Here is a 24,286-nt window from a genome sequence, read left to right on the forward strand (position 1 = left end):
TTCATGTTTTGCTATTGGTAAGTATAACTACTCGATTGAATACGAACATTTACATACATTTTGTTTCAATTCTGGCAGGGTAGGCCATCGGAGGGAATGGTGTAGCGAGAAACCGGCATCGGTTGCAAATCCAGTCTCCACCGGAGCAGCTGCAAATCTGAATCCGACTGTTGGAGATCAGGTTGAAGGCTATAATGGCACATCTCAAACAAATTCGGAACCATTTGAACTTGCTGATGCCAACATTAGCAATTATGGGCCATGGATGCTTGTTGATCGAAGGGGGAAGAGAAATATTTACAATGACAATAAGAATGGGCCCATTAATAAAGCCATTACCACGGGCTCAATTAGAACTACCAGCCCATCTTCCCGTAAGGCCCAATGGAGAAATCCATCAACCTCAGCCCAACCCCCAAGTACTTCTCATTACCAGAATCATAAAACTACTTTTAAAACCAGTGGCCATAAAACCAACTTTATTGCTGGGAGCTCACGTGATATTCCCTGTTCAACTACTGAATCCCCATGTCGTCTAATCACATCAAACCCTTTTGAATGCTGACAGTCGTCTGTAAAGAAACCTGAGGAAGCTACCTCTACTCCTTGTCAGGAAGAAAATAGTGGTATCCAAGCGATGAAGATAGACTAATCTATTTTGGAAGCAAGCAAGGTATGTGAGCATCCAAACCATCAGAGTTTAGCTGTTATTCAGAAGGTGATGCCCCCTATAATATCAAATACTGCATCCCTTTCATCTTTTTCAACCCATCCGTACTCTATGGAGCATCCCATTTCCCCTCCTCTTTCCATTCAACCTTTAGTAGATGGAGATCCCAGAAGTGCATCACCACAAGATCACCTGTAACCAGGAATACCTTGCAATAAATCCCGAGATAAAAGCTATTCACCTAATCACATCAGAGTGATGGATAGAGGAAGCCCGAGTCATGATAGAGCTGAACATGGAGAGCTACGGCTCCAAAACACACAGCCTCCGGATCGGCTCAACAAGGGCCATGGTGAACGATCGCATTCGAGTAAGAAAGATTTTGGGGACTCCTGATTTTTGCCCCCTACCTCATTTTCCAAAATCATCATCCATGAAGCTACTTGTATGGAACTGCAGAGGTGCTGGAAACAAGGTGTTCAAACGCAACTTGCGTGAGCTAATCTCAACCCATAAACCAACAATATTGGTTCTCATGGAAACCAAAGTTCAACTTAGTTCAATGGGGCTCTTCTTTAACAAACTGGGGTTCACAGCCTTTACACATGTTGACCCGGTGGGTAGGTGTGGTGGTATCTGGATGTTGTGGGACCTCTTCAAAGCTATTGTTATGGCCTTAGATGCAAACACCCAAGTGATTCATGCTAAGATCAAACGTGATAATTTTCAAGATTGGATCCTTTCGACAGTTTATGCTAGCCCTAACCCAAGATTGAGAGATGCTCTCTGGAATAATTTGGAGTCCATGGCTGGTAATACTTCTGAGCCTTGGCTTGTGGCAGGGGACTTCAATGATTTTGCAAACCAAAATGAAAAACGCAGCTTTTCTACAAACCAAGATCAGGCAAGAACCCAGAAATTCCAAGCTAGGTTGAATAGATGTAAGCTCATGGACTTGGGGTGTTCAAGACCCCGGCTGACTTGGTCCAATGGGAGGCAGGGTATGGCAAATACACTTGAAAGACTTGACCGGGCTGTCTGTACCACGGAATGGAGGTTGCAATTTCAAGAAGGGTCAGTGACGAATCTTTTGAGAACTTATTCTGATCATGCTCCTATGCTTATCTACACTGAAGGTATGCAACATTCTAACCCTTCTCTGCGTCCTTTCAGAATGGAAGCTGCTTGGTTTTTAAACCCTGATTTTAAAAATCTGGTTAAAGATTCTCGGAATGATTCCAACAACTCAATCCTTGAAGCTATCACCTCTGTTACTTCTAAGGCTTTTCTATGGAATAAAAATGTTTTGGGGAATATTTTTCATAATAAACGGTGGCTTCTGGGTAGAATTGAGGGCATTCAAAAGGCTCAATCAAAGAATTTTTCCCATAGCTTGTTTGTTTTAGAAAAAGATTTGATTAAATATTACAATAATATTTTGTACCAAGAGGAAATTTTTTGGTTTCAAAAATCACGTTCTAACTGGATCTCTTTGGGCGAAAGAAATACTTGATTTTTTCATATTTCTACTTTGGCTAGGAGAAGACATTCACGTGTTATCACTTTGAAAGACCTTAGTGGCAATTGGATTTCTGAACCCACTGCTTTGAAAAATCATGTTGGTAATTATTTTGAGGATTTGTTCACTGCCTTACCTGAGGTAACTGGGGCTAGCTGGGAGCATGTTATGCTTTCTAAATTTACTATGGATGATAATGTTGAGTTGGGTAGACCTGTAAGCAACTTGGAAATCTGGAAAGCTATGAAGTCTATCAAAGCTTTTAAGGTCCCCGGTTGGGATGGCATTCAATCTCTTTTCTACCATTTGTATCGGGACATTGTGGGATCTTCTGTTTGCAATTTTGTTAAATCTTGTTTCAACTCAAGAGATATCCCCTCAGATATTAACAAAACTCTAATCACTCTTATCCCGAAAATTGACAATCCGGAATCCATCAAACAGTTTAGGCCCATTAGTTTGTGCAATGTTCTTTATAAATGTAGACACCCCATTTTTGACCGACCTTAAGACTCAGACGTCACCGATTGAACGCTTGGTGATGTTGCATATTGTGCTCGTTCTGAGGTTTCAAAGTTTCGGCTGCGAGCTTTGCCTCCGAACTTCGGGACTCTTGCGTGCTTTGCCTCGGTTCGCGAACTAGGCTCGGTTTTCTTTGTTTCTCTTCCAGAAGGGAGAGAGAGGTCTCGTAGATCATCTCTCAGTGGCCGTAGGTTATGTTTCGTGGTCGTAGGCCATTTTGCCCGTTTGGAGTCCGGTTTTCGATTTTTCGGAGCCGTTGGCCGTGTGCCTCGATTTGGGACCGCTTAACCACCTCCGTTTGCTCCGGTTTTTGGCATGCATCTTATTTACTCCCTTTTGAAGGGCACTGCGGTCCGAAAAACCAACTTCGCGGTCGAACACCACTTCCGGTGCCTAACAGTCAATTTTTGGGGCCTCGGGCTGCATGTTTCGGCCCCCGAACCTCCATTTTGCATCGGTTTGAGTTCATTTTTGGCAGGGACCTCTGTTTCATTGTTAAGAAGGTCGTAGAAGAGTGGGAGGCCATCAATTGTTCTGACGACCATGTTTTATTCCTCCATCGCCCTCTGTCGCCCGTTTTTCCCACTTGAAAGCCAATGTTGACCACCCTAAGGCCACTTTTTCTTACCCCAAACCACATATTTGTGTTGTACACACCTGGGAGGCCACCAATATCATATGGCCGGCCAGTAATTGTGTGTGACCCTTTTGAACCCCTCCTAAAAGTGGCCTTTTCTCTCTCCTGGTTCATTCTCTCCAGTTTTTGACTACATGGTTGTGTTGTGCACACATGAGAGGCCTTCTTTTTGGCATGGCCGGCCATTAACCTTCATTGACCCTTTTGACCCTTGGCCGACCGGCCATGGGAAAGGCCGACCGGCCACCTAAACCCTAGGAAACTGGCCGGCCGTGATTCTCTCTCCAGGTACTTTACAAAAATGCCCTCTATTTCCCCCCAGATTTTGTATCCGGGGGGGCCAACTTTTGAGGGGAAATTTGAATTCCATTCCCCCCCTTTTGCCTATAGATCCAGGCCCTCCAGCTCCCATTAGAGGGGTTAGAAAATCTTGTCTAAGCCTCCTACATTGTATCTCTCTCTCTCTACACTCCAACCCTCAAAACCCCTCAAATCCCACACCCCTTTCTACACCACCACATAGCACCACACCACCACCATCCTTTCCAACACTTGGAGCTGGTTTTCCAGAGCTTAGGAGCACCTTTTCTCAAGCCAAGAGCTGCTGAAGCTTGGTCTACAAGGGTGAGTCTTCATTCTCCCTCTTTTGTGCTTTATTTTGTTCTATATCTAAGACATACTTGCTTACATTTTTGGGCTCCGACCCTAACTGAAAATAGTCATGTTTTGATGTCTTTTTCATGATTGATTGAGGGTCCTTCCATGTTTAAGGTCTTTAGCTACCACTTGCTTCTTTACCTCTCTTGTATGCCTCTTTCTTGCATAGTATTTTAGGCTCATTTGTAAACTGTTTTGAGCTTGGTCATAAACTGAAAAGTGGCTTATTTTGAGCCCTTATTCAACATTGTTTAAGGGCTCTTCACTGTTTGAGGCTTCCTTTTGTCACTTGCCTCTTCATCCCTCTTTTGGCCTTACTTTTGCATGTTTTGTTAGCCCCTTGTGCTTGTGTTTTTGGGCTCTGGTCTGAACTGTAAATAGCCTTATTTTGACCCCCTATTTATGTTTGATCAAGGGAATTTTGCTTTTTGAAGCTCCCTTTTTGCTCTTTGCGTTTAAACCTCTCTTTAGGCCTTATTTTGCATAGTATTTTAAGCTTGCATGTGCACTGTTTTGGGTTTGGTCACTAATTGTAAAATACCATGTTTTGAGCCCCTCTTCAACTTTGTTGAAGGGCTCTTGGCCATTTAGGGCCAGCAGCTGCTACTTGCTTCATTATCTCTCTTTTGGGGCCATTTTTGCATGTTAACTTAGCCCTATTTGTGTTCACTTTTTGACCTTGCTTAAAGCTGTAAATATTCTTGTTTTGGGACTGTCTTGATTCTTTCTTCACACTTCATGTTTGAATAATGCATGCTTTGCATAGCCATAGGTCATTCCATGTACCTAATTTCATGTTTCGGGTCTCATTCCATGTATCGGGTGCCATGTTTTCATGTTCTGGGGCCGTTTTGCATCATATTTTGCTACTGAAATTTGCATGCTAGTATGCCATATTCCATGCCTTGCCATGTCTTGTTAGAGTGGCATTTGGTGCCTTAGGGTCGATCCTCGGTTCGCGTGCACGTGGGCACGCATTTCAAGTTGTCTCATTTTCATCGTATGGCTACTAATGTGAGTGTGGCTGAGGTCCACTCATGTTGGTGTAATTCCATTGTGCATTGAGTATGCCATTTCATTTTATAGCATTGCGTATGCTAGGTTGTATGTTAGAGCATTGCGTATGCCTTGTTACATCGTGCATTGTGTATGCCATCTCATAGCATTGTGCATGCTAGGTTGTATATTAGTTGCATTCATGCATGTCATGCATATTGCATTGTGCTTGGGATAGGAGTTAGCCCGAGCACGGGAAACGAGGGACGTTTCGTACTTCGAGTGACGGAACGTGTCTCAATTCCCAATCACCGACACTCTGGATTATCCATGATGGAGTTTAGGTTTTGTTGTGTTTATATGTGCATTCATTTCATATTGAGTCGTGCAATTCGACTCCTCAGCCATCATGCATCGATATGCGTGATTGGTGGCACAAGGACCGAGGACTACACTCCCTGAAGAGTAGTCAAGCATACATATGTGAAAATACTTTGCCATGCCCCTTTGTTGCTCTCTGTTGCAGCAAATCAGAAATCAGCAGTCTTCCGGAGCTTGGCACACGTTCCAAGAACAATTGCAAACAGAGGCAAATCGGGGCATCGCGAGGGATTCTCCGCATAAGGCAACCCAAGCATGCATCATCCATCATCCGGAGCAGATTTGAGGCAGTCCCTGGCTTGCATGCCAATTTATTGCTTTCCTAATTTAATTTGTCAATTAATTAGGGTTTTGTACATATTTGGACTGTAATTATTTGGGACTGTATATTATTTATTTGGACCCTCCGAGTGAGGGCACAACTGTAATAAGTGTGCGTGTGTGTGATGTATGTCTTCCAACCCCACGTCTTTCTCCCTTTTATTTACCTACTTATGATGGTTAGATTAGGGCATGTGTAGACACCCCATTTTTGACCGACCTTAAGACTCAGACGTCACCGATTGAGCGCTTGGTGATGTTGCATATTGTGCTCGTTCAGAGGTTTCAGAGTCTCGGCTGCGAGCCTTGCCTCTGGACTTCCGGACTTTTTCATGCTTTGCCTCGGTTTGCAAACCAGGCTCTGTTTTCTCTGTTTTCTCTTCCCAAAGGGAGGGAGAGGTCTCGTAGATCATCTCTCACTGGCCGTAGGCTACGTTTCGTGGTCGTAGGCCATTTTGCCCGTTTAGAGTCTGGTTTCTGATTTTTCGGAGCCGTTGGCCGTGTGCCTCGGTTCGAGACCGCTTAACCACCTCCGTTTGCTCCGGTTTTTGGCATGCATCTTATTTGCTCCCTTTTGAGGGACACTGGGGCTCGAAAACCAAATTTGTGGTCGAACACCACTTCCGGTGCCTAACAGTCAGTTTTCGGGGCCTCGGACTGCGTGTTTCGGCCTCCGAACCTTCATTTTGCATCAGTTTGGGTTCATTTTTGGCAGGGACCTCTGTTTCATTGTTAAGAAGGTCGTAGAAGGATGGGAGGCTAGCAATTGTTCTGACAACTAGTTTTATTCCTCCATCGCCCTCTGTTGCCCGTTTTTTCTCCCTCGAAAGCCAATGTTGACCACCCTAAGGCCACTTTTTCTTGCCCCAAACCACATATTTGTGTTGTACACACCTGGGAGGCCACCAATATCACATGGCCGGCCAGTAATTTTGGTTGACCCTTTTGAACCCCTCCTAAAAGTGGCCTTTTCTCTCTCATGGTTCATCATCTCCAGTTTTTGACCACATGGTTGTGTTGTGCACACATGAGAGGCTCTTTTTTTGGTATGGCCGGCCATTAATCCTCATTGAGCCTTTTGACCCTTGGCCGGCCGGCCATGGGGAGAGCCGGCCGGCCACCTGCAACTTCAATAACCGGCCGGCCATGATCCCCTCCACTGGTACATTTCAAATGTGTATTCTGTTTCCCCCCAGATTTTGCATCCGGGGGGTTGCACTTTTGCCTATATAACAGCAGCTCCAGCTCCTATCTGAGGGTTACAAAATTTTTCTCTAAGCCTCCTATATTGTCTCTCCCTCTCCTTCTCTAACCCCCAGCAGATATATCCAAGCGGCCTCCCACTGGCCCATGTCCTCGTCGTAAGGGATAGACCAACCTCCCATGTCAAGGCCAGTCAGCACAGCAAAGTCAAACGGGGTCATAGTCAAGTCCCCCGTGGCAGAAAAATGGAAGGAGTTGGTGGTGTCCCACCATCTCTCCACAAAGGGGGCTATCAGCGTCCTCCTGGCAGGACAACGAGATAACCCAGTACAGAAGGGCCCAAACCCCGCCAAGTCAACCAAAACCCAAACAGCCTCCGGGAGCTCGGTATACCAATCTCTCGCCGCGGTAAAGCCATATCCCCGCACTGTGCGAGAAGTCACCTGCATTCAGAATGAATACATGTTTCAGCATGAAATGAATAAGCTGCGTGCAAATAAATTGAATAGGCTGCGTGCAAAGTAAAATAAGTTAGGCTGCGTGTTCAATTCTCAATCAGTGTAGGCTGCGTGTTCACAATCAATTTGGGTTGTGTGTTCAGAAAATCAATGTTTTGGGCTGCGTGTTCAACTCTCAATCAGTGTGGGCTGTGTGTTCACAATCAATTTAGGCTGTGTGTTCAGAAAATCAATGTTTTGGGCTGCGTATTCAACTCTCAATCTGTATGTGCTGCGTGTTCACCATCAATTTGGGCTATGTGTTCAAAAAATTAGTGTTTTGGGCCGCGTGTTCAACTCTCAATCAGTGTGTGCTGCGTGTTCACAATCAATTTGGGCTGTGTGTTCAGAAAATTAGTGTTTTGGGCCGCGTGTTCAACTCCCAATCAGTGTGTGCTGCGTGTTCACCTTCAATTTGGGCTGTGTGTTCAGAAAATCAGTGTTTTGGGCTGCGTGTTCAACTCTCAATCAGTGTGGGCTGCGTGTTCATAATCAATTTGGGCTGTGTGTTCAGAAAATCAGTGTGTGCTGCGTGTTCACCATCAATTTGGGCTGTGTGTTCAGAAAATCAATGTTTTGGGCTGCGTGTTCAACTCTCAATCAGTGTGTGCTGCGTGTTCACCATCAATTTGGACTGTGTGTTCAGAAAATCAATGTTTTGGGCTGCGTGTTCAACTCTCAATCAGTGTGTGCTGCGTGTTCACCTACAATTTGGGTTGTGTGTTCAGAAAATCAGTATTTTGGGCTGCGTGTTTAACTCTCAATCAGTGTGTGCTACGTGTTCACCTTTAATTCGGACTATGTATTCAGAAAATCAGTGTGTGGGCTGCCTGTTCAACCCTCAACCGATGTGTGCCGTGTGTTCACAATCAATTTATGGGCTGAGTGTTCAGGAATTAGAGTGATTGGACCGTGTGTTCAGAGTGCAAACAGAATGCATGAAAAATTCATAATATGTTACAGAAAAGGTAGAAACGAAGTAAATACCTCTCGTGCCTCATGGGAGAGGTGATACTCTGGCTCCCGCAAAAGGAGATCCCCGGGTGCTCGCTTGTCGAAATCGGTGAAGTAATAGAAAACAGCCCGTGGGAGGATATGAGCCTGAGGGGTGTACCTCTCGGGGATAAAGGGGCGAACCCTCGGATGCAAAGACATGATTTCAAGCTCGCCTCCGGCGCCTGGAGAACCTTCGCCGTGGGGAAAGTGACCCGCCATTTCAAGAAATCTGCAAAAAGGGGCAAAATGAGCAAAAATGAGCCAAAATCGGAAAAAGTCAACAAAAGTCAACTCTCGGGAAATGAAAAAGTCAACAAAAGTCAACTCTCGAGAAAATCTTCCAAATATTGAGACAAACTCACCTCAAGTGGCGAAAATGAGAAAAGAAGCCCCGAAATCAAAATTTAATCGGTTCAAAGTGCTTAAAACTGAAAGATTTCACGAAAACAACTTGCGTGGGACATTGGAAAACGCATATGGAGCACAGATCTGAGGGAGAAAATGGTTTGGGAAGCAAGAGGAGATGTTTTCGGAGCTGCACTTGTGAGCACGAAGTGTTTGGATGAGTGTATTTAAAGAGAAGAGGCTGAAAAGACAAAACTGCCTCGAATCTGGGCTAAGTGGCCGGCCGGCCACTTTTTCTGGCAGGCCGGCCATTCTCTTTTCAAAAACTGGCCGGTGGCCTCCCTCTCCCAATAAAACTGGCCAGTGGTGTTCCCCACATGCCCCCTAAGGTCCCTGCAAATTTTGGGGAAGATTGGAGTCTCCGGGACCTGAAAAAGTACAAGAGAAGTGCACTTTCTGTCGTGAAATCGCTCCGCCGGAACCTCAGCTTCAACTTCCGATGCGTGTCTCATCACTACTCGTCGAAAGTGAGATATATCCTTTTGAACATGTTGTAACCCCTCCGAGAAGTGAACCGGAGGCCGCGATCGAGCCGCCCTCGCCGAAACGCGCATTTCCTTGCTCATTGTTTTGGGACAAACATACATCCTGGTTTACGTTTGTCTGCATTATCATGCACATAACTTGCATTCTCATGCACATACTTGCATTGTTATGCACGTCTCTTTGATATCACCGAGCCTCCGTGCTTAAACTCGCGTTGTCACGCGTGTTCCTTCCCGCATTGCGATGCACTTTTCCATCAACACCGCGATTGTCTGCATTCAATATCACACTGAATATATATTGTTAGATATGTTGTGCTTGTTGAGTTTCTTCATTTTGCAGGCACGATATTGTATGTACGGTTCATTTGAGGCTGGTGCGACCAGACGAATCGCGCAGGTATCGTATCTTCTCCGTGTGAGACGCGACGAGAATTGAATAATTCTCTGCATTCCTAACTGCATGAAATGTAGTTGTTGCTTTGCATTCTTGCTTAAAACTGTTGCATCTATTTGCGAATACTTGCCTCATTACAGCTTGCTGCATTTGCATGATCATGAGCTACCTTCGGCTTCTTGCATTGTCGGTTGCATTTTGCCCCTGCCTGCGGGCATGCCTGCGGGCGCATCTCTGTTTATCTCACCTGTTTGTCTAAGTCTTCGGCCTTGTCAAAAATGGGTCGTCTCCGGGCTTTGACATTCACTCCCGTCACTTATGACTTTCGAGTTCTGTCAAAGAGGGGCAACTGTAGACACCCCATTTTTGACCGACCTTAAGACTCAAACGTCACCGATTGAGCGCTTGGTGATGTTGCATATTGTGCTCGTTCAGAGGTTTCAGAGTCTCGGCTGCGAGCCTTGCCTCCGGACTTCCGGACTCTTTTATGCTTTGCCTCGATTTGCGAACCAGGCTCTGTTTTCTCTGTTTTCTCTTCCCGAAGGGAGGGAGAGGTCTCGTAGATCATCTCTCAGTGGCCGTAGGCTACGTTTCGTGGTCGTAGGCCATTTTGCCCGTTTGGAGTTCGGTTTCTGGTTTTTCGGAGTCGTTGGCCGTGTGCCTCGGTTCGGGACCGCTTAACCACCTCTGTTTGCTCCTGTTTTTGGCATGCATCTTATTTGCTCCCTTTTGAGGGACACTGGGGCTCGAAAACCAACTTCGTGGTCGAACACCACTTCCGGTGCCTAACAGTCAGTTTTCGGGGCCTCGGACTGCGTGTTTCGTCCCCCGAACCTTCATTTTGCATCGGTTTGGGTTCATTTTTGGCAGGGACCTCTGTTTCATTGTTAAGAAGGTCGTAGAAGGATAGGAGGCCAGCAATTGTTCTGACAACCAGTTTTATTCCACCATCGCCCTCTGTTGCCCGTTTTTTCTCCCTCGAAAGCCAATGTTGACCACCCTAAGGCCACTTTTTCTTGCCCCAAACCACATATTTGTGTTGTACACACCTGGGAGGCCACCAATATCACATGGCCGGCCACTAATTCTGGTTGACCCTTTTGAACCCCTCCTAAAAGTGGCCTTTTCTCTCTCTTGGTTCATCCTCTCCAGTTTTTGACCACATGGTTGTGTTGTGTACACATGAGAGGCTCTTTTTTTGGTATGGCCGGCCATTAATCCTCATTGAGCCTTTTGACCCTTGGCCGGTCGGCCATGGGGAGAGCCGTCCGGCCACCTGCAACTTCAATAACCGGCCGGCCATGATCCCCTCCACTGGTACATTTCAAATGTGTATTCTGTTTCCCCCCAGATTTTGCATCCGGGGGGCTGCACTTTTGGGGGGAAACTTGAATTCTTTCCCCCTCATTTTCCCCCCCTTTCTCCCCTTCTTTTGCCTATATAATAGTAGCTCCAGCTCCTATCTGAGGGTTACAAAATTTTGCTCTAAGCCTCCTATATTGTCTCTCCCTCTCCTTCTCTTCCAAGCACCAAAACCTCTCCAAACCCTACACCATTTCCACACCACCACCTAGCACCATACCACCACCATCCATTCCAGCCACTTGGAGCTGTTTTCCAGAGCTAAGGAGCCACCAAACTCAAGCCAAGAGTTGTCAAAGACTTGGTCTTCAAGGGTAAGTCCTCTCCTCCCTCTTTCTTGCCCTATTTTGCTCAATATATTAGCCATACTTGCTTGCATATTTGGGATCCGACCCTAACTGAAAATAGTCATTTTTTGATGTATTTTTCATGTTTGTTTGAGGGCCTCTCCCTGTTTGAGGTCTCTAGCTACCACTTTCTTCTTTACCTCTCTTGTATGCCTCTTTCTTGCATAGTTTTTTTGGCCTATTTGTAAACTGTTTTGAGCTTGATTGTAAACTGTAAAGTGGCTTATTTTGAGCCCTTATTTAACATTGTTGAAGGGCTCTCCACTGTTTGAGGCTTCCATCTGTCACTTGCCTCTTTAACTCTCTTTTGGCCATATTTTTGCATGATTTGTTAGCCCCTTGTGCTTGTGTTTTTGGACTCTGGTTCAAACTGTAAATAGCCTTATTGTACCCCCTCTTCATGTTTTATCAAGGGACTTTTTCTTTTTGAGGCTCCCCTTTTACACTTTGTGTTTAAGCCTTTTTTTAGGCCTTATTTTGCATAATATTTTAGGCTTGCATGTGCACTGTTTTGGGTGTGGTCATTAACTGTAAAATACCATGTCTTTGGCCCCTCTTCAACTTTGTTGAAGGGCCCTCCTCTTTTTGAGGCCAGCAACCATCACTTGCTTCTTTGTCTCCCTTTTGGCCCATTTCTTGCACATTGTTTTAGGCCTATTTGTGTTTAGATCCGTAGCTTGTTATAAACTGTAAAGTACTTCATTTTGAGCCCCTCTTCAACTTTGTTGAAGGGCTCTCGGCCATTTAGGGCCAGCAGCTGCTACTTGCTTCATTACCTCTCTTACAGGGCCTTTTTTTGCATGCTAGCTTAGTCCTATTTGTGTTCATTGTTTGGCCTTGCTTAAAACTGTAAATATGCTTTTTTTGGGACTACCTTGAATCTGTCTTCACACTTCATGTTCAAATAGCTCATGCTTTGTATAGCTATAGGCCAATGCATATGCCTAGTTTTGTATTTCGGGTTCATTCTATGCATCGGGTGCCATGTTTCCATGATTCGGGGCTGTTTTGTGTCATATTTCAGCACTGAAATTTGCATGTTTGCATACCATGTTCCATGCCTTGCCATGCCTTGTTAGAGTGGCATTTGTGCTTTAGGTTCGGTCCTCGATTTGCGTGCATGTGTGCACGCATTTCGAGTGTCTCATTTTCATCTCATGGCTACTAATGTGAGTGTGGATGAGGTCCACTCATGTTGGTGTAAGTCCATCGTGCATTGTGTATGCCATTCCATTTCATAGCATTGTGTATGCTAGGTTGCATGTTAGCGCATCGTGTATGCCATGTTACCTCGTGCATCGTGTATGCCATTCCATAGCATTATGCATCCTAGGTTGTATATTAGTTGCATTCATGCATGTCATGCATATCGTATTGTGTTTGGGATAGGAGTTAGCCCGAGCACGGGAAACGAGGGACGTTTCGTACTTCGAGTGACGGAACGTGTCTCAATTCCCAGTCACTGACACTCCGGATTATCCATGATGGAGTTTAGGTCTTGTTGTGTTTATATGTGCATTCATTTCATATTGAGTCGTGCAATTCGACTCCTCGGCCATCATGCATCGATATGCGTGATTGGTGGCACGAGGATCGAGGACTACACTCCCTGAAGAGTTGTCAAGCATACATATGTGAAAATACTTTGCCATGCCCCTTTGTTGCTCTCTGTCGCAGCAAATCAGAAATCAGCAACCTTCTGGAGCCTGGCACGCATTCCAAGAACAATTGCAAACAGAGGCAAACCGGGGCATCGCGAGGGATTCTCTGCACAAGGCAACCCGAGCATGCATCATTCATCATCCGGAGCAGATTTGAGGCAGTCCTTGGCTTGCATGCCAATTTATTGCGTCCTAGTTTAATTTGTTAATTAATTAGGGTTTTGTAATTATTTGGACTGTAATTATTCATTCGGGACTGTATATTATTTATTCGGACCCTCTGCGCGAGGGCACAACTGTAATAAGTGTGCGTGTGTGTGATGTATGTCTTCCAACCCCAAGTCTTTCTCCCTTTTATTTACCCGCTTATGATGGTTAGATTAGGGCATGTTTCAATTAGCATACAGTATGATAGCATGTTTGCATTCATTCATCTGTTTTGCATGCACCGGGCTCGACGCATCATACTAACTGCATTGTATTTTCAAATCCAAGTTGAATACATGTTAGCTGTAGCATTTCATATGCCATGTTTAGAATAGCCGAGCCCATATTAGTTGCATTTTTGCATGTGTTGCATTAGGCATTTCTGTATAGTTAGGATTATGCATGGATTTCTAACATAGTTTCTGTTTTGGCTTGGAGTACTCGATAAGTTTTTATGCTTTAGCATCCTTGCATACGTGTGAGTGATTGCCATGAATAGCATTCTTACCATGAGGCTATATGCTTATGTGATATAACTGCCTGAATGCTTGTGGGTGAAGGTTGGGTTATTTGAATTGGAACAATTCATCAAATGTGTGTTTTAAAGCCCACTAGATAGTGGCAAAATCATGTTTTCTAAGCCCACCCGAGGGTGGCAAATCCACGTCTTAGCCTACTTGCGGGTAGCACCATCAAACCATTTTCAAAATAAACAAACATGAAATGTTTTGTTCCAATTCAGATGATCCAGTCTATACTTGTATGTTGTGCGCATCACATAGTAAATCTAGGCTAATAACCGGAATAAGAACGCATAAAGTTTTCAAAACTAGATATCATGGTTAGTAGAGGCCGATCTTTGATCAGGCGAGCGGGGGTGCTCACGAAGTGACCTTCCCCAATCGTACCCAAGTTCCCGAGCCGAGGCAACTTTGGTAATGACGGACACGTGGCATTAGGCAAACGAGTCAGGGTTTCCTAAATTTCCCCGAAATAAAATATTTTGGTGACGACTCTACATCTGGCAAAGCAGTCCATGTTTGGCACTTCTTTCAAAATCTGTTTTCTCAAAACGATTTGCCGGATTTGGACTCTTTGGTTCAGGTTTAGAACCGTGACAATTTTAGAGTCCTGAACTGTAGTGAGCCCAATATCGAACGGAACGTGGGGGACTCGTTCCTCTCCGGGGCGTTCGAGGACGTCTACAGCATGTTTCAATTAGCATACAGTATGATAGCATGTTTGCATTCATTCATCTGTTTTGCATGCACCGAGCTCGGCGCATCATACTAACTGCATTGTATTTTCAATTCCAAGTTGAATACATGTTAGCTGTAGCATTTCATATGCCATGTTTAGAATAGCTGAACCTGCTATAGGTGCATTTTTGCATGTGTTGCATTAGGCATTTCCGTATAATTAGGATCATGCATGGATTTCTAATTAGCTTCTGTTTTGGCTTGGAGTACTCGGTAAGTTTTATGCTTTAGCATCCTTGCATGCGTGTGAGTGACTGCCATGAATAGCATGCTTACCATGAGGCTATATGCTTATGTGATATAACTGCCTGAATGCCTGTGGGTGAAGGTTGGGTTATTTGAATTGGAATAATTCATCAAATGTGTGTTTTAAGCCCACTAGATAGTGGCAAAATCATGTTTTCTAAGCCCACTCGAGGGTGGCAAATCCACGTCTTAGCCTACTTGCGAGTAGCACCATCAAACTATTTTCAAACAAACAAACATGAAATGTTTTGTTCCAATTCAGGCGATCCAGTCTATACTTGTATACTGTGCGCATCACATAGTAAATCTAGGCTAATAACCGGAATAAGAACACATAATGTTTTCAAAAATAGATATCATGGTTAGTAGAGGCCGATCTTTGATCGGGCGAGCGGGGGTGCTCACGAAGTGACCTTCCCCAATCGTACCCAAGTTCCCAAGCCGAGGCAACTTTGGTGATGACGGACACGTGGCCTTAGGCAACAATTTAGGGTTTCCTAAATTTCCCCCAAAATAAAATATTTAGGTGGCGACTCTGTATCTGGCAAAGCAGTCCATGTTTGGCACTTCTTTCAAAATCTGTTTTCTCAAAACGATTTGTCGGATTTGGACTCTTTGGTTCAGATTTAGAACCGTGACAATTTGAGAGTCCGAACTGTAGTGAACCCCAAATGAATAGAACGGGACTCATCCCTCCCGGGGCGTTCGGGGACGTCTACAGTTTCTGGCGACTCTGCTGGGGATTTAGAGAACTTGACTCGAACTCATGATATCTGGTTTTGACTACACTTATGTGTTTCTTTGCATTGCATTTGCATTGGTGCGCCTAGGACACCGTGTTGCTATTCCTGAACGGTTTGCCGGAGGCTTGTCTTGTCAAGACATGACCATAAGGCTGACCGGTTGTGGGCTCTGCCAGTATGGGAACACAAACCCCGGTTTTACCGGGGCACCCTTTTGACTATTCGACCTAGTGCATATTCGGAATCCATAGTGACAATTCCAAGCTAGGACAGGTTGCTTACCCGATTTAGGTTGTTTGAAACCGCTGCGTGCGTAGTGAAACCCTAGCTCCTGACAAAATAGGACAGGGAAACCCTACCCCAACATAGGGGTGTTTTGGCTCTCACTTATCTGTTATGTGCTGTAAGAGTGCGTCTCTACAGGGAAAATGCATGTATCAGTTTATGAGTTTAGGCACCAGGCCTGCGGGCATCAGTCAGTGTTTGAGAATCAGTTATCTGCGGGTATCAGAGATTCAGTTTTCGAGGACAGCGATTCAGGGATAATGATCAGTGTTTGAGGACAGTGTGTATTCAGCTTATCGACCGTGTGTTGTTATGCCCAGCCGTGTGTTGTTTATTTATTTTTAGCTGTTATGCTGTTCATTTATCTGATTGTTTATTTCCTTATTGCTTTACTTATCTTTCTGCTAGGATAGGGGTTTTAGCACAATTGCTTCCGACCCAGTAGATATTCCCCAAGCACTTTGGACAAGAGGTCGTCGGCTCAATCGATCTAAGGATGTGATTGACGGACAACCAGTGTTCCATTCTCTACCCCCCGTTGTCAGGAGAAGGCCGAAAAAGCGTAGTGCGTCTGAACAAAGGCTACCAGAGCAGTGGTCTACCCTAGCAGTGAATAGCCGGGTTGAGGTGTCAGTTTCTGCCATAGAGATACACATACCAGTTAGTCAGCAAGATCAGCAGAATACTGCCAGGATGGAAGAAATGATGCGCCAGCTCCAAGAGAACATGAAACAAATGCAGGAGGACGCTGCTTGCCAAGCAGAGTTCTCTAAATAGCAGGCCACAGTCATGGCTCAGCAGGCCGAGCTAATCACTAGACTGCAACAGCAAAATGCAACATCTGCCTCACATCAAGTTCCTCCTCCACCAGGGGTCCCGTTACCCGAGCAGGCACCTACTGTCCAGAATGCCCTGCCAAACACCCAGAACACCTTACCCAATGTCCAGAACATCCAAGAGGACACAGACCTTCCAACGGGGCCAGCTCTGCCCCCGCTTCCGCCTCAACTGTCCAAGACCCATACACCCAACCACCCGGACTCTCCCTTCGAGTTCGAAATAGACCATACAGCTCTGAAACTGAGCAAGCTCGAGAAGCTTTTCAAGAAATCACAAGGAGTAAAGGCTATTCCGGATATCGAGGACGGATATACCGATGTGGCCGTAACGTTGCCAGATAGATTCAAGATGCCGCAGATTGATCGTTTCGACGGATCTGGGGATCCTATGGTCCACCTCTGGTTATTCTCAGATATACTGCGGCCAATGGGCCTAACCCGACCACAAAAGCTTTCGCTGTTCGGCCGAACCCTGTCAGGTGTGGCCGCTATCTGGTACGCGAAGTTGGAAGATGAGGTAAAAAGAAGTTGGGATGAAATGGTTGAGGCCTTTGTCGCACAGTACTCGTACAATACCCAAATCGAGATTACAACTCGTGATCTCGAAACAACGAGGCAGGAGCCCAAAGAGACTTTCTCAGATTTCGTAACTCGGTGGAGGGCGAAGGCATCGATGATGACTTTGAGGCCCACTGATAAGGACCAAATCAGGATGATTGTGCGCAACCTCCAACCAAAATTGATGCAGAAGATGATTGTACTCCCATTCCCCACCTTTTTGGATCTACATGAGATGGGGGTACAAATCGAGGATGCGATGAAGCAAGGTCTGATTGACCAAGACAGGGAGCAACCCCGGAGAACATTTAACCGCAACAATAACGCAGGCCTGAGTGGCGTTGCAACCGCAAGAGCTTCGGAGGTCAGCATGGTCGCCACCGTTCCCCCTCTCCTTCCAAGGCCCACAGCAGCCACACCCTTCTCCGGTGCATCCGGAAGTAATACCCAAACCACTAAATACCAGCCCAGAGGCCAAAGAACCTTCACCCTACTGTACATGCCTTTGTCTAAGGCTCTGGGGGTCTTAATCAGAAAGGGGCATCTAAAACCCCTGGAGTCGAGGCCTTTACCAAATCCACTTCCACCCTCTCACAACCCAGCCAAGTACTGTGCATATCACCAGCAGCACGGTCATGATACTGACCAATGTTTCAGGCTGCGTCACGAGATTCAAGACCTCATTGACAAAAATGTGATTCTACATCTAGAGAAACCTAACGTCACAACCAATCCACTCCCTACACACAACCAAGCTCCACCTCCCAAAAGAGTCAATCTTATCCAGACTGGGGTCGTGTCTTACGATCCTAGCATCTATATTACTCCTACCCATCTACCTAAGACGGAGGTGCTCCTTCTCGACTACACTGACTTCTTGTGCATATTAGACATCTCTACAACCCAACCTGAGCCAGTGGTGGCGACTGTGGAAGACAGCGCAACAGAGGTTGCAGAGGAGGATGGAATGGTTGAGACAGGGTTTGAGCAGTCTGGAAACTTTGCTGGGGAAACCTACGACCCAAGTGAGTACATCCTGTCAGTAGGCCAATCTGAGCTAAGTGTAGGGTTGCCAGAAAAAGTAGAACTATGTGTGATTCAGGGGGACAAATTTGAACAAGGAACGGACAATCTGACGGTTGTAGAAGAGGGCCTTGCCAACCTCCAGTTCTTCAGTGACCAAGAATCAGGGGATGCGACAGTCAACTGGTTTGAATATGAGGAGTCTGCAGAAGTTACCGGATGGTTAGATGATCAACTAGACATTGTAGAATTTCAACCAGAACAAGGCCAAGCAGGGGCGAGAGTACCAGTGATGGCCGGAAGGGCCGAAAGTCAGAGTGCATTGCCGGAGAGCGCCGTTACAAAGAATTTCGCTCAAGACAAAAGCATTGTGAATGTAGGGAAAGTTGAACAACAAACTGCACTGACGCAGGTAGAACAACAGGGTTCTGAGAGAACCGGGAAAGCCAAAATCCATGAGGGGATCGGAAGTGCTGTGGGCACAAGAATAGAGGATGTTGTGAGCATGCAGGCTGAAAGTGCTGTGAGTACAAACATGCCCGAGCCAGACAGGTGCCTTTTGAATGCCAACGGAATGTAGTGGGAAGACGATGACTTATGTCTTGCCCACACAGATGAAGACTGGGGAAGCAATCAACCAGACAACACCTAGTACCTCGATAAGGTTGATCACATGACAAGAAGCGGGCGGTACTTCAAGCCCCCACACCTAGACCAACCCGAGGCATCTGGGAAGGACAAAGAAGCCGAGAGACAGAAAGAGAAGCAGATCGAAGAGGAAGCTGTACTGAAACAGCTGAAGAAGATACAAGCAGATATCTCCATCTGGGGACTGCTTATGGCGTCGCGAGTACACAGACAGGCTGTCTTATCTGCCATGGACAAGGCCAAACTCTCTATAGATACTACACCAGAACAGCTGGTTGGGCTGGTTTTTCCAGGAGGAGGTTCCCCGGCATTAACCTTTTCAGACAAAGAACTACCACCTGAGGGCACAAATCACAACAAACCCCTCTACGTTTCCGTGGAATGTAGAGACAAGTGGATACCAGTGGTACTTGTTGATACCGGGTCCACCATTAATGTCTGCCCAACTAGAACAGCGTATGCAATCGGGTTGAAGCCCGCAGACTTCGTGCCGACTGCTCAGGTGATTAGAGCATATGATAATACTAGCAGAGAAGTGATGGGGATTGTCAAAATTCAGACCCAGGTTGGTCCCGGACAGCATAACATTGAATTCCATGTCTTGGACATTCCCGCAACCTTCAATCTACTCTTGGGGCGGCCGTGGTTACACCAAGTAAAGGCAGTCTCTTCCACTTTACATCAGATGTTAAAGTACCCTCACGGGAAGGGGGTGGCTATTGTCTTCGGGAATTCATCAATCCATCCGCCACCGGAAGTGTCCACACCAGTCTTGGAAATCGAGCATGGCACTGAGGATGTGTTCTTATCAGGGTTCACTTTGGCTGAGGCTCGAGTGGTGCAGAATATTATGGCTGTGAATGAGGGGGTGTACGTCAGTGCTCAATCCGTCTACCTCATGAACAAGTTACAACACATCCCCGGGATGGGATTAGGAAGGAGCGGCCGGAAGGGCGTCGCAGCATTGGCCGAAGTGCCACATAACCCTCATACCTTTGGCTTGGGTTATATGCCCACCAAAGAGGACTGGGTAAGGAAGGGTAAGGAAATGGCCGGAAGAGCCAGAGCAAAACAGGCTGGGAAGCCTTTCGAATTAATGCATAGGCCCATTCGGGGTACCCTGAACGGACGCTTCGTCAGGGAGGGGGAGGACTTTCCATTTTGCGGCTTCCCAGAGCCGTAGCTAAACGCGGAGAAGAAGCGCGTGCCAGGTTTCAAGATCTTCTTCGACCTGCAACTACCCGGGGATGATATTACCGAAGAGCAGACAGACCCATCAGCTAAGATTGGGTAGTGTAAGGCAGTGGATTCCGAAGGCGCTGAAATTGAAATGGGGGTAGCGTTGGCAAGTCTACTCTCAGATCCTCCGATCGACCATAAGTGCTTGGGGGATAACTTCTCGGTTTCCGTGATTGGGGATGAAACAGCTGCGGGCCTACCAGTAACTATTTTGGATGCATCTATCGCACCCTCTCTCAGTTGGCAGTACGAGGAGGGGTTTTTGTCCAGCAACACCGGGTCAGGTAGTGAGCCGGAATCTGATTCCACCGAATCTTGTGAGTCGGAATCAGGTTCCAGCTCGACTGAGTCTGAGTCCGGTAATCCTGGGGATGATAACCCGGATGCCACAGTTATGTCCAGGTCGTCTTTTTCTTTCTCGTTTGAGTCTGTTGTAACCGAGAATTCGGACGATTTGGATGTGCTTAATAAGAATCAAATAACTGTGGTTTCTGAGTACTTTTCTGTGCCCTTAATTTATTGCATAAACTCAGACTTTCAAAATTTTGATGAAAACGACGAGGAAGAAATTCCTCTGGTTTTGCAACGTTTAATTGAGCAGGAGCAGGAGACATTTGTCAAACCCTTAACGGATGAAATCGTTACCGTGAATATTGGTACTGAGGAGGACCCGCGGCTGGTCCAGATCGGGTCCACGTTGTCTTCGGAGGAACGCGAGCGCTTAGTCGCCTTAATAAAAGATTTCAAAGATGTTTTCGCGTGGTCCTACGAAGACATGCTTGGGATCGATCCTGAGATTGTACAGCACTGGATCCCCCTTGACCCCGAGGCCTGACCTATCAAATAGAAACTCAGAAGGATCCGCCTGGACTGGGCTCTCAAGATTAAAGAAGAGGTCACCAAGCAAATCGATGCAGGCTTCCTGCTGGTGTCCAAATACCCGACTTGGTTGGCCAACATCGTTCCAGTGCCGAAGAAGGATGGCAGGATCCGGGTGTGCGTGGATTTCAGGGATTTAAACAGAGCTAGTCCGAAGGACGACTTTCCTTTGCCGCATATTGATGAGTTGGTGGATTTCACAGTAGGGCATGCTTTGCTCTCATTCATGGATGGCTTCTCAGGGTACAATCAGATAGTAATGGCACCTGAAGATCGGGAAAAGACTGCATTCACCACTCCGTGGGGGACATACTGCTACAGAGTAATGCCGTTTGGGTTGAAGAATGTCGGAGCTACTTATCAACGGGCCGCGACCACAATATTGCACGACATGATCCATAAAGAGGTTGAGGTGTACGTGGACGACATGATTGTCAAGTCGAAAGAAAGAGAGGGCCACTACACCGCCTTGCAAAAGTTCTTTCAAAGGATCAGAGAATTTCGGTTGTGGCTAAATCCTCAGAAGTGTACGTTCGGTGTTACAGCGGGAAAAATGCTGGGATTTCTGATTACACAAAGGGGCATCGAGGTCGACCCTTCAAAAATCAAGGCCATCTTAGAAATGCCACCACCAAGGACTGAAAAGGATGTGCGAGGCTTTCTGGGTAAAGTGCAATTCATAAGACGGTTTATCTCGAAATTAACCTTGACCTGTGAACCACTTTTTGGCCTCCTGAAGAAAGGAAAGAAATTCCAATGGGACGGCCGATGCCAAGCTGCTTTTGAACAGATCAAGAAATATTTACAGAACCCACCCGTGTTGTCGCCACCAGAGCCGGGGAAACCGTTGATATTGTACCTTTCAGTGACTGAGACTACAATGGGCTGCATGCTCGCACAAGAATCAAAGGATAAGGTGGAGAGGGCCATCTACTATCTGAGCAAGAAGATGTTGGATTACGAGACCCGCTACACTCCGCTGGAGAAGGCTTGCGGCACTACTTGTTAGCTCACTCCGTAATGTTGGTTTCACGACTGGATCCCATCAAATACCTTTTCGAGAAACCGGTACTTACGGGCAGGCTAGCTCGTTGGCTGCTGTTGCTCTCCGAATTCGATCTGAAATATGTAACACGCAAGTCAGTCAAGGGAAGAGCAGTGGCAGAGTTCTTAGCCGATCATCCAGTCGAAGGAGGTGAAGCAGTTGAGTACTTATTCCCAGATGAAGCCATTTTGCACATTGACGACGAATATTGGACGATGTACTTTGACGGAGCGTCAAATCAATACGAGAATGGGATAGGAGTGTTACTGATAGCACCTGATAATTCTCGTATCCCTCTAGCCTTCAAACTCCGGTTCAAAGTCTCGAACAACGAAGCAGAATATGAGGCATGCATTGCCAGTCTAGAAGCAGCCCTGGAATTAGGGGCAAGACGGTTGGACATCATCGGTGACTCGAACCTTGTTGTGTCTCAAGCAAAAGGAGACTGGAAAGTCAAAAAAGAAAATATGATGATGTATCACCAGACCTTGGACTTGTTAATTCCTAGGTTCGAGAAGCTAAACTTTGCTCATCTTCCAAGAGAGAACAACAGGTTCGCAGATTCTTTAGCAACTCTATCTTCCATGATAGACATCCCGTTTGGAATCCGGATGCGTCCAGTCATCATTGACCAGAAATTTGCACCTGCATACGAGTCGATTGCTGCTATAGATGAGGTTCAGGACGAAAACCCCTGGTATTACGACATTTGGAATTTCTTGGAGAAGGAAACATACCCGCCAGGGGTGAACGCCAAAGACAAAAGGGCAATCAGAAGAATGGTCGTTCAGTTCATCATCTGTGGGGGCAAGCTGTATAAGAGAGGTCATCTGGGAATGCATAAGCTGTATGTTGATGCCGAAGAGTCGAAACATCTAATGGAAGCCATCCATGGAGGGGAATACGGTGCACACATGAACGGAGTAATGTTAGCACGGAAAATCCTCATACAGGGTTACTATTGGTCCACCATGGAGGAGGATTGTGTTAGTTTTGTTCGGCAATGCCACAAATGTCAGATCCATGCAAATCGCATGAATATCCCGCTGTCGAAATTGTACAACATGACTTCGCCATGGCCGTTTTCAGTTTGGGGAATTGACGTGATCGGGGCTATCACTCCGAAGGGGTCGAATGGGCATGAGTTCATCCTGGTCGCGATAGATTATTTCACAAAGTGGGTTAAGGCCCAGTCTTATGCGGTGTTGAAGGCGTCGCACGTTGCGAAGTTTATCAGAAATAACATCATCTGTCGCTATGGGGTCCCGAACGAGGTCATTTCAGATAATGGTTCCCACTTCAAGAAGGAAGTGATTAGCTTGTGGAAAAAATACAACGTGGCTTTTCATAAGTCATCCACATACCGGCCGCAAACCAACGGAGCGGTCGAGGCTGCCAACAAGAATATCAAACACATACTGCAGAAGATGGTGGAAACCTACCGGGATTGGCCAGATAAGCTGCCCTTTGCTCTGTGGGGCTACCGGACGTCAATCAGAACTTCTACCGGAGCGACTCCGTATTCATTGGTTTATGGGATGGAGGCCGTTCTACCTATCGAGATTGAGGTTCCGTCATTGCAAGTATTGGCTGAGTGTCAAATAGCCGAAGCAGATTGGCAGCAGAGCAGGTTTGAGGAACTCATGCTTTTTGATGAGAGGAGACTGAAAGCACTATACCATGTTCAAGGTTATCAGCGCAGAATTGCCCGGGCTTTTAACAAGAAAGTTAAGTCCAGGAATCTAAACGAAGGAGATTTGGTGCTCAAGGACAACCGAGCTCCCATCTACGACCCAAGGGGCAAGTTCAGACCTAATTGGACTAGTCCCTATATCATCAAAGCTACCTGGTCAGGTGGAGCTGTGGTTCTGATGGACCTAGATGGCCTGGAATTTTCCCAACCGATCAACATGGACAAGTTGAAGAAATATTACCCCTGAGAGGCTCGCTAGGCCGAAAACCCGAAAGGGCGACCTAGGCAAAAGTTAGAGCACAAAAAAATTGAAAAATATAAAAACTGAGCTCGCAAGGTTGAAAACCCGCAAAGGGCGACCTCGGCAAAAGTTAGAGCGTAAAAGGAGAGTGAAAATACTCGAGTGAACCTAAGCCTGAACTACGTAAGGCTTGATTCTCATCTTTGGGATACGTAGGCAACTTCATCCTGAAGTTCAGCCATAAACTTTTCCCCGATCAACCCTATCCATTTGATCATCTCAGTCATCTTTGTCTATCAGCATTTGAGGGCTTCCATTGGAATCT

General features: G+C 46.1%; 1 protein-coding gene across 1 annotated transcript in view; it reads left to right on the forward strand.

The window, feature by feature from the left end:
- The first annotated feature begins 566 nt into the window (after positions 1 to 566).
- The window catches only part of LOC145813536 (uncharacterized), a 37,949-nt gene continuing 14,229 nt past the window's right edge, over positions 567 to 24,286 (forward strand). The window contains exon 1 of the mRNA XM_082909028.1: positions 567 to 1,806. Within this exon, the coding sequence (XP_082765154.1) occupies positions 951 to 1,806 (856 nt within the window). The 5' untranslated portion in view covers positions 567 to 950. The remainder of the gene's footprint in view (positions 1,807 to 24,286) is intronic.

The sequence above is a fragment of the Camellia sinensis genome, chromosome 15, assembly GCF_055761805.1.
Source record: "Camellia sinensis isolate YWXY chromosome 15, ASM5576180v1, whole genome shotgun sequence".
Lineage (NCBI taxonomy): Eukaryota > Viridiplantae > Streptophyta > Magnoliopsida > Ericales > Theaceae > Camellia > Camellia sinensis.